This window comes from Durio zibethinus, chromosome 7 (assembly GCF_047325235.1).
Source record: "Durio zibethinus cultivar Kanyao isolate XHJ-2024 chromosome 7, ASM4732523v1, whole genome shotgun sequence".
NCBI lineage: Eukaryota > Viridiplantae > Streptophyta > Magnoliopsida > Malvales > Malvaceae > Durio > Durio zibethinus.
Window position 1 is genome coordinate 11,573,441 of NC_143168.1, and position 16,697 is coordinate 11,590,137.

Consider the following 16,697-nt stretch of genomic DNA (forward strand, 5'->3'; position numbering starts at 1 on the left):
AAATCAAGACAAACATATAGATCCACTTACAGGAAATCTTAAAAAAGGAAATTTGAACTACAAAAAGAGTGTGCATAGCTTTGAATGATGAGTCATGTATGAAAAAAGGCATTATGGAGAACAAACAACTTTTCATCATATGTTGAAACTTTTGTTCATTATTCAAGTAAAATGGAAACTTATGGCTCTTCACCATCCAATCTTAAAGTAACGTCACCTTCCAATGCAATGTTCTATTTGTTTAAAGATCATGAAATGTGATACAAGGGAACTTTGACAAGTCCTACAACTATAAATCCTAGTATCTATATTTTAGAGACTTTTCTTCTTTTTTTTTTTTAGTTTAGTTTTTTGGTGGAGTTTTCTAAGGACATAATCGTCACTACCCTTCCTCTAACCAGCTTTCTTCTAAGAAACCATTCAAAACACCAACCAATCATAATATTTATAGCATCAATACATGAAAACAAGCTTGGAACTAGATTAGCAACTATATTCACATATAAAGTGTCAACTAGAAAAATGGTCATAGTAGTAAAAATGGACACCAATCCACCTAAACTAGTAAACTTGCATCAAATAGACTAGTATACAATGAGGATGAAGGCAACAAATATAAAAGAAAAAGGAAACTTTGTTCATGAAAATGACAAGATCCACACAAAAAGGACAAAAAAGGTTACCTTTGCTCTCTCTTGTTCCTCTAAAGAAATACTTACTTCCCCCCTCTTTTTTTTTTTTTACTGGCAACTTTCTACTCTTTTTTGGTAGAATCCTCTCTTTTTCTTTTTTTCTTTTTCACCTCCACTATTCGGCTAGCTTTCTCTTTTTTTTTTTTTCTAGTAGTTTCTTTCTTTCCTTTCTTTCTTTACGTTGGCCTCTTTCTTAAGCCTTTCCTTTCTTTCTTCTAATTGGCAAACCCACCCCCCCAAAATCCTTAAAAGTCATAAAAAAAATCTCATTTTATTATTATAGACCCTTGGATGAGATCTCATCCAAGGGTTAAAGTTTCTCTTTTTTTTTTCAATGAATCATCTTTAACCATTGAATCAAAATCAATAAAAGATCCAGTGGTCCATATTATTCACTACAAATGTTGGATTTTTATACCCTCCAAACCCATGAAAATACCATTTTATCTCTAATGCAAAGTTTTCGATATTTAGGCCATTTTCTTAGAAATAAATGTTTTCATACTCATTTTTGGGATTTTAAAAGATCAAAAATCATGAAATATTATAAAATTGAGATCTAAAAAGTTTCATGAAAATTCAAGCTCAAAAAAGTCAAATTACGAAAATATCCTTATCTCTAATGCAAAATTTTCGATATTTAGGCCATTTTCTTAGAAATAAATGATTCCATACTCATTTTTGAGATTTTAAAAGATCAAAAATCATGAAATATTATAAAATTGAGATCTAAAAAGTTTCATGAAAATCCAAGCTCAAAAAAGTCAAATTACGAAAATACCCTTATAGAGGTATTTTAGTAATTTCACACTTTTCAGGGTACTACTGTGATTTCAAATAGACCAAAAATTATGAAATATTATGAAATTAAGATTTGAACAATTTCATAAAAATCTGAGCTCGGGAAGGTCAAATTATGAAAAAATTATTGTCGAGATATTCTAGTAATTTCACATTTTTTAGGGTATCGATATGATTTCAAATGCATAAAAAATTATGAAATATTATGAAATTAAGATCTAAAAAGTTTCATGAAAATCTGAACTCGAGAAAGGTAAATTACGAAAATACTTCTATAGGAGTATTTTGGTAATTTTACATTTTTCGAGGTATTGTTGTGATTTCAAATGCACCAAAAATTATGAAATATTATGAAATCAAGATCTAAAAAATTTTATGAAAATTTGAGCTCAGAAAGGTCAAATTATGAAAATACTCCTATAAGGATATTATAATAATTCATACTTTTCAAGGTATCACTGTGATTTCAAATGCATAAAAAATCATAAAATATTATGAAATTAAAATCTAAAAAGTTTCATGAAAATTCGAGCTCGAAAAAAGTAAATTACGAAAATACTCTTATAAGGGTATTTTGATAATTTCACACTTCTCAAGTACTACTGTGATTTCAAATGCATTAAAAATTATGAAATATTATGAAATTAAGATCTGAAAAGTTTCATGAAAATTCAAACTCAAGATCAAATTACAAAAATACCCCCTAAAGGGAATTTTAGTTATTTTATACTTTCCCTAGTGTAATAAAAATTTTTAATGTTTTAAAATCACCAAATTTAATTCTAAACCACATTGATTCTAATTAGGTTGTGAATTTTGAGGATTGACCCTAGTTCTATTCATTTTGACCAAGTTTTATGCAATTTTGATGAAAGTTGACTTTGGGGTTTACTTATTTAATTTATTTTTTATTTTTCGTGCATTCACATGAAAAGGTATCATCCATATAAATCTCACATGAAAGAGTTTGATAGTAACCATAGGGGTTTTATTTTTCTTTGTTTATTAGGCTTAAATATCGATGCATTTTACAGGCTCTTTAAAGGGCCTTTTTACGAGCTTCAAATGAGCTTTGTTCAACCATGCTAAAATGTTTCGGATAAAATTCGGTATCTACAATGTGGGTAGATGTTTTATCCATTAATAATGTCATTTTTAATCCTTGCAAGAATCTGCTGCTTGTATTTGTTCAAGGAAACACTACAAAGAGTTAAAAAGTTGGTTCATTTTAGGGGATTTTCAAATTATGAATATTTGCAAACAACATTAGCTGAGGCAGTTCAATAGATTGAGTCTATGTATTTATGCTTTCTATTACCCTCATCATGCAATCGGTAAATATTGTTAATAGAGATTTTATCATGGTTGAAGCACACATCTTGTTCTGCTAACTCTTGAATATGCATAAAAGTTATGTAAATGTAAATATAAATGATTGATTCTTGAAGCAGAACTTTATATAAATGATTATTGCTTCCAAGAAAATGGGTTTTTCACTGGAATCACACTAATATATGTAGTAATTTAGACTTCCATCTTCATTTCATTTGCATTACCAATCTACCTTATTTCACTAGCATCTATGTCTTTAAGTCTTCCTATGTCTGTAACATACTACAAGGTAGCCCCTTGCTTGCCCTTCCCTCTTTTTCAATCTCTAATCATGGTCACACATTTCATAGGTTTTTATATTTAAATGAAAGTTGTAAATGCTATGTATCTTGTATTATCATTTCTAACATTGGTAGCAATTTAGGTTTGTATCTTGTTTTATTCTTCTATGATAAGAAGTTTTCTCCTTTTTTGGTGTAGGATGGCTCCACAGTTAGATCATCTTATCAGAGACTTATGAACATGGGTTTATTGATTATATTTTTTTCCAAATACTTGGTGACTCTACCTCAGATATTGCTAATGGTATAGGCATATCAAGGGGATTCATGCATAGTTTAAGCAACAGTACCAAGGAGTCTGTTTCTTTGGAATCTATTTTGCTTTCTGTTCTTGATGTTTATCATTGTATGGATCTATCTTTATATAAAGTGAAAACCATTTCTTTCTCTTCTTTGAATTTAACAAATAAAAGTCAAAGTGTTTTTCAGTTTTTAATGATTCAACCTTTCCTTTTTTAGTTTGAGTTTTTTGGGATGTTTTCTAACTCAATTTATCTTTTAAAAAAAAAAAAAAAACATTATAAAACAGAAAGGCCAAACTATTTTTATATTAAATGAAACAATTGACTCTGAAAGCTCTGGAAAATCTTTTATAATGATCGTTCGAGTTAATGATCTCCCATTTATGTCTATTTCAAGATCCATTTCTATAAACTTTTGGAATTTAAATCAATTAAAGGTAAATGTTTCTTCTTGTAGATCCTAACCACACTTATTGGGCTAAATAATTGATAAGACCTTTAACTTTATTGTTTCAGATGCTCAAGATTTTTAGATGTCAAATTAAGATTGATACAAAACCCAACTAAAAGAACCTATTCAAGTTGTATGGGAAAAAGCAAATATATATTGGATAAGTTGTTGTGATGATTCATGCACTTGACCTTTTTTCCTGCAATGCCGAAACCTTTGCTATCTGAATTTTCGTCTCCAATCACGTAATTCTATAGGAAAATTGCAAACATTCCTTGTAATTATATTTTTGTATTTACTTTAACAAAAGGTGCCTAAGCATTAAACGCTATGAAATTCAAAGAAAAAACAATTAAATTAACTAACTTTAATTAAAAGTTAGTATAATTTGCAAAGTTACCTAAATAGGGGCAGCAAAACTCTAATAGTAATGCGAAAAAGAAGATTTTTTTATTAATATTGCAAATAATTTCTTTAAATGAGCTTGAATATTTAATTCTTTTCATATTTGTATTTAATGTGAAATTCTTTTTTGTGACTCAATAAAAGTCTAACAATAAAAAAAAAGTTTAAATTACAATTTTTAAGAAGTCTAATAATAATAAAAGAGTTCAAATTATAATTTATCTCAATAAAAATTTAATAACAAAAAAAGTATTTTAATTAAAAGTTATTAAAAATTTTATTAAGGATATTTTGATCATTCATTACTATCACTTTTAGAGTTCATATTTTTATATATAAATGATATATATATATATATATATGAAATAGCTGGAAGAGGCCAATAGAAAAATTAAAGAAATTTAGATTAAGGATATAGTAGTTACCATCGTGAGGATCCGTAAAAACAGAAATGAAGGCAACATGTGCAGAAAAGAAAAGCAGAAATACGAGCAATGAGATGGGTGGCATGGCTGCAACTTGGCTCTTGCTCTGCTCTGCTGCGTTTCAAACTCCACACTGATTCATTTTCAACCACACTTGCACAATGTGTTGTTGCTTGTGATGTAGTGTAAAAAAAATGTGAGTGATCATCAGCAGCAAAAGAGAAACAAGGCAGTGGCCTACCTTTCTTTTCACTGCTTCCCAACTTTGAAGCTAATGTAATAACCCCAACACTCGTTAAACAAAGCTATCATCATCACTTTTTATCCTTTTTCATTACAAGTATATATTCTAGAGCAATTAAAGTGTCACCGTCATCTTTTACCAATTAACATGACCATCTTTTAGAACAAAGTGCTTTCTCATCTTTTTACAACGCCCAATGGGATTCCTGGATCTGGTTTAGGAAATGATTTACAAGAATTATTGCTTGCTATGGAATAGATCACAGTAATTAATTTTCATTGAAGCAAGCAACTCTATGTTTTCCAATTTCATGTTAGTTGCATGTGCATTTTTTCATGTCCATATGTCTTTTTTTTTTCTAAATTTATGAAATGTTAATAATAAAATATATAAAACCAACATTAATTAAAAATATAATTCAAATGATTGTTTTTTTTTTTTTATGAATAATGATAAGTTATCTAAACCAAAATAAAGAACATATAAATAAAAAAAATACATACAAAAAATTTATAAAAAATTAAAGACAATAATATAAGAAATTGATAAAAGTTATCAAAACCCAAAATAAGTAAAGGTTACGAATTTAAGTTTGATAAAACAAATAAATATTAATATTTCTTGTTAAACTTAAAATATATTTTTGAAAAATAGAAAATAATAAAAAAATATAAATATATTTTATATTAAAATTTTTTTAATTATTTCCTTTCTTTAATTTTTTTTCTCCTAATTTAAAATAATTTATAAAAAAAAAAGCTTTTAAAGAAAAGAAAAGAATATTCAACCGTCTTTCTTTTTCTTTATTTTGTTTTAAAATAAAAGTCGTAAAACTTTCATTTTTTCGTTGCTTGTCTTTCCTTTCCCTCCAGAGGCTTAAAGAGATTTTATGTTTTTGAAGAAGAAAAGAGAAGTTAAAAAAAAAAGTGCCGAAATCTGCCCAGAAAAGAAACACCGAAGAGGCGGAAAAACCCTAATACTAGTACGACTGGTCTTAGTAATTGTAGCGGTTTTTGTATGTAAAAAAGGCTCCCTACTCTCACTCTCTCACTGACTGTAACATTCACCAAACAACAAACACTGCACCCTTCTCTTAGTAAACCAAATGCCGGAGGCCCACACCATAGCCAGGCCACTCAAGAGACGTCGCAGGACTACCAGAGTCACCGCCGACCTCTCCCATTTCCTCGATTTTCCTTCCCCCGCCGTCACTGCCTCCGCTTCCGGAAAGCCTTTCCGCGACGCCGTCAGAAGCTTCCTCTCCACTAACGCCCGCCTGACCACGGCCTTTGCGCCGCCGCTCCTTCCCGCCCTGATGACGTGGCAGATCCTGTTTAGAGTTGATGATTGTTTTATCGATGCGGGCGATTCCTCGTCGATCGTCGTGGCGTTTTATGTCGTCGAGGAGGACGTCACGAGATCCTCTAGATCTGTCTATTGTGACCAGTGCCGAGTAGTTGGTGAGTCAACTCGCTTCCCCCACCCGGGTCAGGTCGAGTCCACTCTAGTTGTGCATGTTTACATCGCATTCCTGTTTTAAGTATGATGAAAAATCAAAACCAACCAAAGAAAAGAAAGAAGTTTTCTTAGAGAAAAAAAGAAAAAGAAAAAGAAAAGAAGGCTTATTAATTACATAATGAACAAAAAAACACCACATGTGATGTCTAATTAAATTTTTTTTCTTGGGTTGTGGCAATGAAAAAAAAAAAAAAAGAATAGGTTGGAGCGGTCATCCAGTTTGCAGAAAGAGATATCATTTTATAATAAGGTGTTGTGATAACGCCATCAATGATAAAGAAAACAAGTCATGTCCAGGATGCGCCAATCTTCTGCATTTCTTAGAATCAAGGTCACAATTTTCAACTTACTTATCTTATCAATTTTTTTCAATTTTGCTTGTGAATTGTGGGATTGATATGATAATGATATTGGTATAGGAGGTGCAGGCGTTGTAACGGTGGGGATGATGATGTTGAAGAATGGGAGTATTCACAGTTTCAAGACAATACTCATTTGCTGCATGGAATTGTTCACTCCAATGGTTATGGCCATCTTCTTATTGTCAATGGCAGAGAAGGAGGCTCCAACCGTCTCTCTGGTTTTCAAATCATGAACTTCTGGGATAGACTCTGTACAACTCTCTCTGTCAGGTTTGGATGCCACCTTATCACATTAATTAATTTTAGTTCTCTTGTTAATTCATTATCCAATAATTTGTTTTTCTTGCTTTGTTTCTTCGCTTAATGAATTTTAGTTTTGGATTCTCTAAGCAATACACAAAGCTGTAAAGAATGAGGAAAGTAAACATAGAAATGGGAAACAATTTTGTGAGTAGAGTTTTTTTTCCTTCCTTCCCCTCACTCTTTTAAAGCTCTCTATATGATTTATGACTATGTAAAAAGATGTTTTGAGTTTTGACATATGTCTGCTAGTTGTAATAATAAATAGAAAATTAGATATCATTACAAGTTTGCTCCGTCCTCCATATGTTATGGTATTGTATACAAAATATCAGGAATAGGTAGGACCACTCAATATTACTGCTGTTTCGCAGATCTTTCCACTAACTTACTTTAATTTTGTCAAAAGGGAAAAGGGAAAAGGAAAAAGAAAAAAACTATACTTACTCATCCAATGCACTCATTTCGCTCACATAAAATTTTGTTTTCGAAATTCTATTATAACCCATAGAGATTTCAAGGCTTTTCACTTAAATCCCTAGAATAAAACTTGAAAATAGGTGAGTGTATAATTTGAGTGTAATATGTTAGTACATGGCCTTTTTGATCCTCATATACCATTGTACATGCCTTTAGAACCATCACCATATTCCTACATTACTTTTCCTGACCTGTTAACACAAACACAATTGCTACTGTATCATTATGTTCAAATCAGTCTAGATTTCTCTTTTTCTTCAATAGAGTATTAAAGACTCTTGAGAACTACCATAGAATGTTTCATTAATCCTGCTTTCCAGTCATTTTGTTGAACAGAAAGGTAACTGTGATGGATGTATCAAAAAAATATGGAATGGAATACAGGCTACTTCATGCAATTACCAGAGGTCATTCCTGGTTTGGTAACTGGGGTTATGAATTTGGATCAGGAAGCTACGCCGTCACACAAGATGCTTACAAGAGAGCAGTGGATCAACTTTCGAGCATGCCCTTGTCCACACTTCTGTTCCAAGGGTGTAAGTCCCATACTCGCCTTCAGAACATCATTACCTTTTATCAGTCCTTATCATGTTCAGAACTTTCAACACTGAAGGATCTGTTTTCATTCCTCCTAAAACTGATCACTGAAAGCCATAAGACCTCAATGCCTAAAACATCTAAAATGTCAGAATCTTCCACAAATGTATTGTGTGCATGGACAAGAAATGATGTAGAATCTTTGCAGAAAGCTATGATTAAAGTGCTAATGGCTGCAGCTGTGGGTTTCAACTGGGTGACTAGGCGTGCTCTTAAGGGTGTCATGTGCAAGGCAGCCTCCTCTGAACTTCTTGATTACTGCCTTAAGCACTTGAGAGGGAAATTGACAGCCAATGGCATGGTGGTTGAAGCCCGTTGCAATCCAAACTCCAGTGATTTTGAGTTCAGGTGAGGCAATTTCAATTTTGGTTCACTTATCTTCTGTTTACTGGATCGTTGGAGCTAACAAATGTCTTATTACAACATTGGCCAAATAGGCTTCAGCCTCTACGCTCTTTCCAATATGAATCTAGCATGGACTCAAATTGCCCATCAGAAGAGCACATCAAGGGTGATTTGAAATTTTTGTTGGACTCTTTAATCCTACCTGAAACCTTGTTAACTTACCTACCTCAAGCTACAAGGGGATGTGTGATTGACTCGACTACTAAGCTTCTTGATTGCAAGCAATTTGTGAAAGACTACAAACCATGTGCTTACAATTCCTCTGCTATCTGCACTTGGTGTCATTTAGAGCTTTCTGACCCTGCCAATGATGATCCAGTTCCTCCACCTGAACTGATTGTTTTACCTCTTGATGCTACCATTGGCGACCTTAAAACGGAAGCTACAAAAGTTTTTGAAGAGGTATATGCAATGTTTAAAAGGTTTCAAGTCAAGGATCTTCTAGACTATGGTTCCGTAAAGGACAACATAACTCTGAAATTATTGGTTGGCACAACTGGATCAGTTCGATTTCAAGGAAGATGTGCATCAAAACATGGACTCAACCGTTTCCGGATGGAGAGGGGAACAGAAAACTGGACAGTTGACTGCACTTGTGGGGCAAGGGATGATGATGGTGAGAGAATGTTGGCTTGTGATATGTGTGGCGTTTGGCAGCACACAAGGTGTGCTGGAATTGACAATGCTGATGCAATACCTGCAAAGTTCACATGCATGAGATGTACTAACTCCTTTCATAAGAAATCTGTAAGCATCCCAAGTTCTGGAAAGGAAGCTAGAAGGTTTTCTCAACTTGACACAACATGTAGGGGGGTAGTAGGAAGTGATGGTCCTCAAATAACTACTACCTTGATTGTACGTTAAATGTATGTATATTTGTGTGTAAACACGTAAATAGTTGCCCTTTAGCTTAAGGGCGGGGGTGGGGGAGGGGGGGGGGGGGTCGGCGATTGTTGTTACAGGGCTTTTTCTCTCCTACCTTTTTGGATTATATTTTGTCCAAGGAATTTGCGTAGGATATTTAAATTTAAAAAATGAAGAAAAAACAATTTCCAATTTACTTGAGGAAGGATTCGTATTATTTAAACAAAGTGGTATGATTGTAAAAGCTGTTACATATTTATTTTGCAACTTTTTTCAGTCTTCTTGGCAACTAGTGTCACTGTTTGTTCCATTACACTCCTTTAACAAGTCATTAGTTCCTTGTTGAGCAGGGGAAACTGTCTTGGAGATAGAAAGGTGTCTAACAGCGTTGCACAAACTATTATACTTTGTTACCAAATCTTTGTACAAACTTAGTAATCTCTCCACATCACCCACTGTCAATTCACCAGCCTCAGCTTCCATGTAAGGATAATTTGACCCACCTGGTCCAACATCAATTTGACAAATTTTATTATAGGGTAAAGAAATCAAATAAAAATAATCCATTAGTCATGGATTTCAAACTCACTGTTTAAATTAGTTTCCCTTCCGTGCATTAATGTTGATGGCCCAGGATCTGTCAGGTTTCCAAATGTTGATCTCTTATCTAAGGTGGGTAAGGTTACTTGGGGCACTCTGTCAATTAATCTTGCAGCTTGCATACTCTCCTCAAATTCAATTTCTTCAATTGAAAGAGATTTGGCATTTAAGTCTACAATGAAGGACTTGGCTGAGACAAGATTTGTGAGAAAATAAGCTGCTTCTGAGATAAGTTTGTCCTGCCTCCGGTATAATTGGATGAATTTGAGGTTGGAATGCAATTGTGGAGGATTGGCCTGTCCATGAGATTTAGCTAGCTAACATTAACGGGAATTAATCATTAAGCCTTCAAAGCAACAAAATAATCTGCAGTCAACAACTTTACAATAAACATGAGAGTAAAACTTGAAGATCTTGTTTGTTTGATTGGAAAACGTCAACTAATAACCTGCGTTGACGACCATCCTTAATAACTCTTGAGCAATAAGTGCATAATGTTGACAAGACACTAACATAGGATTAACAATATGGAATTACTTTACAATCATTTATTCACTATGAAAACACAGTCTGATCCAAAGTGATTTGGAAAACAGATTGATTTGGTTCCTGGAATACAACATTATCTTCCTAGAAGCCTGGTAGACTGGGATGAGTATTCTTCAATTTTTGACATCAAGTCCACTTGCCAGAAAAATATGAATTCAACAAAGAGCTAACAAAATAAAATAAAAGTAAAGCATAATCTGTGACCAAAAAGACAAACAACTCAAGAATAATCCTTGCCCCACCACCCCCACCCCCCCCCAAAAAAAAAAAGGAAAGCATAATCCAATAATAAGACACAAAATAATAATGCCCTAATCCCAAAACTGATTGAATTTTCTGATGCATCACACTGAACAATCTGTGATTAAGATTGCATTGATACTATTCAAAATTCAGTGTTATCTGCAAATACTTCTAACCTTTGAATGGGAAAACAATTGGAAGCATTAGGGTTTTCTCAATATCATTTCCAAAAATATGCTATTGACTTGATCCACTTATGTCTTCTTTCTAAGAAAACATTGAAAAGGCTTTTTTTTTTTTTTTTTTTGAGAAACCCAATGATCACTTGAATCAATTGAAGACTGAATAATATTAAAAATCATGCCAATGCAAATATAAAAAGATGAATTATTAAGGCATCATAATTACATACTTCATGGTCAAAAGTACCAAATGACCTGCACTTTTATCAATGATAACTATTTCATACTGAAACAGCAGACTATACGCCACCACCCACAACCACTCATGCACACACACAAAGGATAACAAGAGAAGAGCTATTACTTGAGAGATAATTGCAACCATCTGCAACAGGATCAAAGGATCAAAGGTTTGTTTCTATAAAGAACATGGGAACATAGATATTGATGAGACCAAGCAAGGTAGAAGGTCAAGAAAAATATTTGTACATGACAGGCAATGTTTACTTCAGAATGAGGAACTAAAGATATCAAGAATTTCCAGGAAGAAAAAAACATGGTGCATTTTCCAAAAGAAGTATTCAACGTCAAGAATATGTAAATTGACCATTAATTCTCAGAAGCTGTATGATGAAAACAAAAATCATTCTAACACAAATCATACTTTGCAATGATGGGACTATGACTGAAAATGTGAGACATAAGAATCCACAATTTCAAATGAGAATGATGATTAGTAGAATGGCTTATTACCAAGGAGAGCTTGCCTTGATCGTAACATATATAAGAACGGGAAGAAAATCATCTGCCCCTCCTAGAACATGATCTTCTGAAATCGATGCATTGAGAAGTAAATTGTTGATGACCCTACAACAATTCATGATACACAGAAGCTTCTCACGAGGCGCTTTGAAAGCATTGATCTTTTTTAATTCTTTCTCTGCTAGCTGGGGACAGAAGGAAAAGTATGACTACTTATTAGGAGGAAGTATCATCAAATAACTAATACTTAACCAAACAGAATGAAAGCTCCGCATTACAAACAAAAGACAAAGTCCAGACACCAACTTTCCAATGCACTCACATGATCAGCAAAATATCTCAACACTTATAAAACTAAACAATATAGAAAAACAGAACTATGCAGTCATAGTCAACCTAAGTCCAAAAGCAATATAATTTCCCATTGACATCCAAACAAATGGAATTTTCTTTAGATGATTTGTCACCTGAAAAAAAATTACTGTGATGTGATGCAGATTGCAAAAACCTGATAGTACAGAAAGTAAGAAGATGATGTGTTCCCTAACTCACATTTGATATCAACCACAATCTATATAACTCTTCCCCAAATACTAAAGTTTTTTAAATGGTTAACTACTCTAGCATCGAGATTCAACAACAGGTCAAATGGTTGAAGTGAACCAATCTAAAACTAAAATGTGGAACCCTTTTGTATACTTTCCTTTTTTTCTTTTCTTTGTAAGATAAAGTCAGGAACTTTTGAGATTATGAATTTTGCAAAAGAAAGTTAACCTTTTTGAACCAGTTTGTCTCCTCATAAAAAGGTGTGGAGTGGATTAACTGTATTCTATCATATTATCTAGCATCAATTCTTTTTTCAAAGCTTTTTCTTTTGGAAGGTAATAGGGTACACTTTAGGCGATGTTATAGTCTTTTGAGGGAAAAGTATTACAGGGTTTTTCATTCATGCTGTACGCCACACCACGCTAGTTTTTAATGTTAATGAACCATTGATCATTTAATCGAAGCCATGATGCTAAATTCTAAAACACTTTAGTTAAGTCATTTATTCATTGAAAAATAGCAATGCCACAGCAGAGTTAGGCTGAAAATAAGCTTCCTAACATCAAAATCCACATAAATGCTCAACATCACAGCAACAAGACATATCTGACTAGAGATTTACCAGTGCATAACTGTAAAAAAAAAAAAAAAAAAAAAAAAAAAAAACATAAAATAGCATAGCAGGTATACCAGCCATGAAGCTTCATTTTGAAGAACTGGCGGTATGTCCAAATGTTGAGGCCTCAAGAAGGTCTGCAACAAGCATATCTTGTCAGAGATCTCTCCATCCATCTTGACATCCTCAGCAGAGGAAGCAAACGTCCGCGAATGTAGTTTAGTCATCACGTATTTCTCCAGGCCCTGAAGTAATAGCATTTGCAAATAGTTGATAAATGAAAAGCATTTGCAAAAATAAAATATGAAATGGGTAACCTCACCTCCAAGGCGTTGTCGATTTCTGCATCAGAGGCACCTGTCCATAAAGGATGATCCCTTATAGCAGCTTCCATAGTCAGAAAAAAGTCTTGTATCCTTTTCCCATCATTTTCAGGGTTTGCCGCATAAAACGAAAATGACACAATGAAGCTGAAACAAATGCTAATTGGTAAGTTGAATTTTTAATTAAAAAATACAAATAAAAAACCAAAAATAAAAAACGAAAGAAAAAACCTCTTGATGGAGCGAACAAGATCGAGAGAAGCAGGGTTTCGCATTCGCTGGAGAAAAGAGTCGAATGGAACTGAGTGAGTCGTCGTCTCCATTTCTCTTATTGAATAACAAAGAATTGAACCAAAAACAAACCAGAGTCTCCTTTCGATGGATTCCGATAGCAATAGGCAATAACATAGAAATAGATAGAAATGAAGTAAGCAGCGCAGCAACCATTCCAATAAGCTTCCCAAAGACTGTTAGGTTTGTGATATATTAAGCTACTAGCAAATTTCTCTCTCTTAAATAGATTTCTCTTTTATAAAGTAAAAAAATCCATCATGAATAGAAGGTTGAAGAGATTCCCTTTTTAGGACGTGAAATTTGAAAAGAATTATTATGTTTGTTATGAATATTTGTGTCATTTCATAACATAGAGTATTGTTTTCTAAGAATTCGCTAGTGTTTAAAATTAAAACACCTTATAAAATAATCTTGGTATTCCTTTATTTTTGGTTGAAGAAATTGTTTAATTTTCAGAATAAAATGTATTTCATTTGATCATTTAAAAATAATAGTTAATAATTATAGATTTTTGGATGTACTGTATTGACATCCTAAAAACAATGATTATAGATTTTTTATTGACAAAATTTGAAATAAATAAATTACTCAATTTTTAAAATAAAATATATTATATTTGATAATTTAATATTAATAAATATAAATCATGTATTTAAGATAATATTAATAAAAGATTATTAATTGAATTCAAATTTAAAATTTTTATGTCGAGAATAATAATCTTTATTAATTGAGTTAATTTCTTATGGTAATCTTGGTATGCCTTTAGGAGTGAGTTTAAAAACTATCCTCTTAGACCTTCATTAGACATTTTTTTATATAACAAATTTTTTATAATTTCGGACTTGAATATTGTCGAAGTTTGCCAGTAATCAAAACCTCAAAACCGAGCAAGGACCTCGCATGGACCTTAAAAATTTCGGATGAGCCAAACCTCAGTTGGCATAGCCCATAAACCTGTGTGCAGCCTTCAATGTTTATCTACAATGGTTGAGTGATTCTAAACTTTTGACTTTTGACCTTATTCTTTCGTACTTTATTATTACCAAAAAAAAATACAAATGAGTAAACCAAAAACATTAATTATTCTTTTTTTGCTTTCTTTTTATAAGAGCAAAGAGTAAATTTCAATTCTCAAAGTAGTAACTTTTATTGATCAGTAGCTTCACTGACACTTCCACAAACACTTGTAACCTGCTACAGTTTGCATGGCGGTAATGGAGATCCACACAAACAGTCATTTCCCACAAATGAAGAAGCAGGAAATTTGGTGTTGGGAAGCTGGCCGCACAGATGATTATAACTTGCGTTCAATTTTTCCAAACCAGTGACAGCCTTAGGAACCTTGCCATACACCATATTCCGGGATATATCCAACTGTTTCAGTGTCTTAACAATTCTCAATTTCTCCAAATCAAACCTCAACTTGTTCCCCGAGGCCTTGAATTCCACCAAGTAAACTGTCCTATTCAATAAACCAACAGGGCTACCTGATATTTCATTATCCGACAGATCAAAGTAGTCATAAAAGTAAGTTTCCTTAGGATTCCAACTGTCTAAGCTTATTTTAATCCCACACTTGGCTAGCTTAAGTGAATAAATTATTGGAGATGAAGTAACCCATTTTGGGATTTCCTTGAGATGGAACTTGTTGTATGATAAATCCAGTGATTCTATACCTTTCACGTTCATCTGAGGAAATGGGTCGGTTAGAACATTGTGAGAGAGGTCCAGATTGAAAATTTTTGTTAAGTTTGAGAAGCTTTTAGGTACTGCTCCCGTGAATAAGTTCCACGAAAGATCTAACGTGTCCAGTGCCCTGAAACTTCCAAGAAAACTTGGTATTTTCCCTAACAGACCATTGTGGCCTAGCTCAAAATACATCAATCTAGGTGCTAGAGATGATATTGATTCTGGGATATGCCCGGAAAACGCATTACGTGAAAGTACAAGACTTCTTAGATTGGTGAATGATGTGAAAATATCTGGAATGGTGCCCGAGAGCGTGTTTTTTTCCAAACTTAGAAAGGTAAGGTTCCTAAGCTGTTTGATACCAGTCGGAAACCGGCCAGTGAGAAAATTTTTGCCGAGGTTCAGCTGAATTAACTGAGTCAACTCAGAGATTGAACTGGGTATGGGTCCGGTAAACCGGTTCCCAGCTAGACTCAGTGCCTCAAGTTGGGTTAGCTTACCGATGTTAGCAGGTAATTGACCCGAAAGCTTGTTGTTCTCAATGTAAACAAATTTGAGTTTGGGTAATCCGAAAAGAAGATCCGGGAATGTACCCGAAATGTTTCTTAGATTTTGAAGGTAGATGCCGTCTAGATTTTGGAGTTTTAACAGGGAGGGAGAGATTGTACCCGATAAGGAGGAGTTGGGTTTATCGAGTTGGCCGAAGAGAGAAATGCTGGTGACCCGATTGTTGAAAAGGCAAGAAATACCCGCCCAACTACAACAATCTGTACCCGGTTTCCATGTATTAAGCATGCCTGATGGATCCTGGGTGATGCCCGATTTGAAGGCTAACAGACCATTTTCATCATCCACGTGGCAGATTGCTTTGATATGAGGGACGGTGAGGATGAACAAAAGCAAAAGGAAGGGGAAAGGGAAGTAATGCGAGAAAAAAAGCTTCATGCTTTGTTTCTTTTCCTAAAGTGGAAGGGAGGGGAAGAGTTTGAAGGATGAAGTTTTGGGTAGGAGTGGAGTCTATTTTATAAGTTCCAATTCCAAAATATTTGTATTTAAAAAAAGATTAATTTTGGGTTAGTTTAAAAGTGTAAACTAAATTATTTAAAGAAAATCAAAATTGATGTAAATGATTAAAGTTTAGAGTTTGATTATAAAATATTTAAATTTAAATTTATGCATTTAAATTTTTTAAATTTTTAATTAGGAAGTGGTTTACAAATTTAAAAAGTTTTAAAAAATCAATAAATTTTTTATGTAAATTGATAATTTAATTTGATTTTGAAGATAAAATAAATTTTTTTTGTTTTAAATTATTTTTAAAAAAAGTAATAAATTGAATAGTACAAAATATAAGTGCGCTGCGGAAGAGCAAAGATCGTTGTGGTCAAGCCAAAGGCCACTTGCTATGAATGTGGGATGGGGGTGGTCGAG

The 16,697-nt window shown here is 33.1% G+C and overlaps 3 protein-coding genes and 1 pseudogene across 6 annotated transcripts; 1 reads left to right on the top strand and 3 right to left on the bottom strand.

Annotated features, from left to right (window-relative positions):
• Nucleotides 1-4,774, bottom strand: part of LOC111276705 (leucine-rich repeat receptor protein kinase HPCA1-like) — a 49,044-nt pseudogene extending 44,270 nt beyond the window's left edge.
• A 1,013-nt stretch (nt 4,775-5,787) lies between these two features.
• Nucleotides 5,788-9,547, top strand: LOC111276706 (RING/FYVE/PHD zinc finger superfamily protein). Of its 3 annotated transcripts, none has more exons than XM_022862452.2 (5): nt 5,788-6,393; nt 6,653-6,782; nt 6,871-7,083; nt 7,930-8,538; nt 8,628-9,547. In XM_022862452.2, the coding sequence occupies exons 1-5, from the start codon at nt 6,039-6,041 to the stop codon at nt 9,457-9,459; spliced, it is 2,139 nt and encodes a 712-aa protein (XP_022718187.2). In that variant the 5' UTR covers nt 5,788-6,038; the 3' UTR covers nt 9,460-9,547. The 3 variants fall into 3 exon arrangements, with proteins under 3 accessions (XP_022718187.2, XP_022718190.2, XP_022718189.2); XM_022862455.2 differs by having other exon boundaries at nt 5,792-6,393; nt 7,978-8,538; XM_022862454.2 differs by having other exon boundaries at nt 5,792-6,393; nt 6,880-7,083; nt 8,628-9,520.
• An 83-nt stretch (nt 9,548-9,630) lies between these two features.
• On the bottom strand, nt 9,631-13,890 carry LOC111276708 (vacuolar protein sorting-associated protein 9A-like). 2 transcript variants are annotated; one of them, XM_022862457.2, is made up of 7 exons: nt 13,644-13,890; nt 13,512-13,558; nt 13,280-13,427; nt 13,032-13,202; nt 11,801-11,980; nt 10,049-10,355; nt 9,631-9,962 (listed from the first exon to the last, which is right to left on the bottom strand). In XM_022862457.2, the coding sequence occupies exons 1-7, from the start codon at nt 13,725-13,727 to the stop codon at nt 9,733-9,735; spliced, it is 1,167 nt and encodes a 388-aa protein (XP_022718192.1). In that variant the 5' UTR covers nt 13,728-13,890; the 3' UTR covers nt 9,631-9,732. The 2 variants fall into 2 exon arrangements, with proteins under 2 accessions (XP_022718192.1, XP_089619603.1); XM_089763477.1 differs by having other exon boundaries at nt 13,512-13,855.
• A 750-nt stretch (nt 13,891-14,640) lies between these two features.
• LOC111276707 (uncharacterized) lies at nt 14,641-16,466 on the bottom strand. Its single transcript, XM_022862456.2, has one exon. The coding sequence runs from the start codon at nt 16,209-16,211 to the stop codon at nt 14,772-14,774; it is 1,440 nt and encodes a 479-aa protein (XP_022718191.2). The 5' UTR covers nt 16,212-16,466; the 3' UTR covers nt 14,641-14,771.
• Between the last annotated feature and the right edge of the window lie 231 nt (nt 16,467-16,697).

Excerpts from the sequence above, each read along its gene's own strand:
- LOC111276706 (XM_022862452.2), top strand. The coding sequence starts at position 6,039 with ATGCCGGAGGCCCACACCATAGCCAGGCCACTCAAGAGACGTCGCAGG. Across the intron at positions 6,783-6,870 it reads CTGCATTTCTTAGAATCAAG|GAGGTGCAGGCGTTGTAACG; the intron begins GTCACAATTTTC and ends ATATTGGTATAG. Across the intron at positions 7,084-7,929 it reads TGTACAACTCTCTCTGTCAG|AAAGGTAACTGTGATGGATG; the intron begins GTTTGGATGCCA and ends TTTGTTGAACAG.
- LOC111276708 (XM_022862457.2), bottom strand. The coding sequence starts at position 13,727 with ATGGTTGCTGCGCTGCTTACTTCATTTCTATCTATTTCTATGTTATTG. Across the intron at positions 13,203-13,279 it reads AAATCGACAACGCCTTGGAG|GGCCTGGAGAAATACGTGAT; the intron begins GTGAGGTTACCC and ends CTATTACTTCAG. Across the intron at positions 11,981-13,031 it reads AAAATGAAGCTTCATGGCTG|CTAGCAGAGAAAGAATTAAA; the intron begins GTATACCTGCTA and ends TTCTGTCCCCAG.
- LOC111276707 (XM_022862456.2), bottom strand. The coding sequence starts at position 16,211 with ATGAAGCTTTTTTTCTCGCATTACTTCCCTTTCCCCTTCCTTTTGCTT.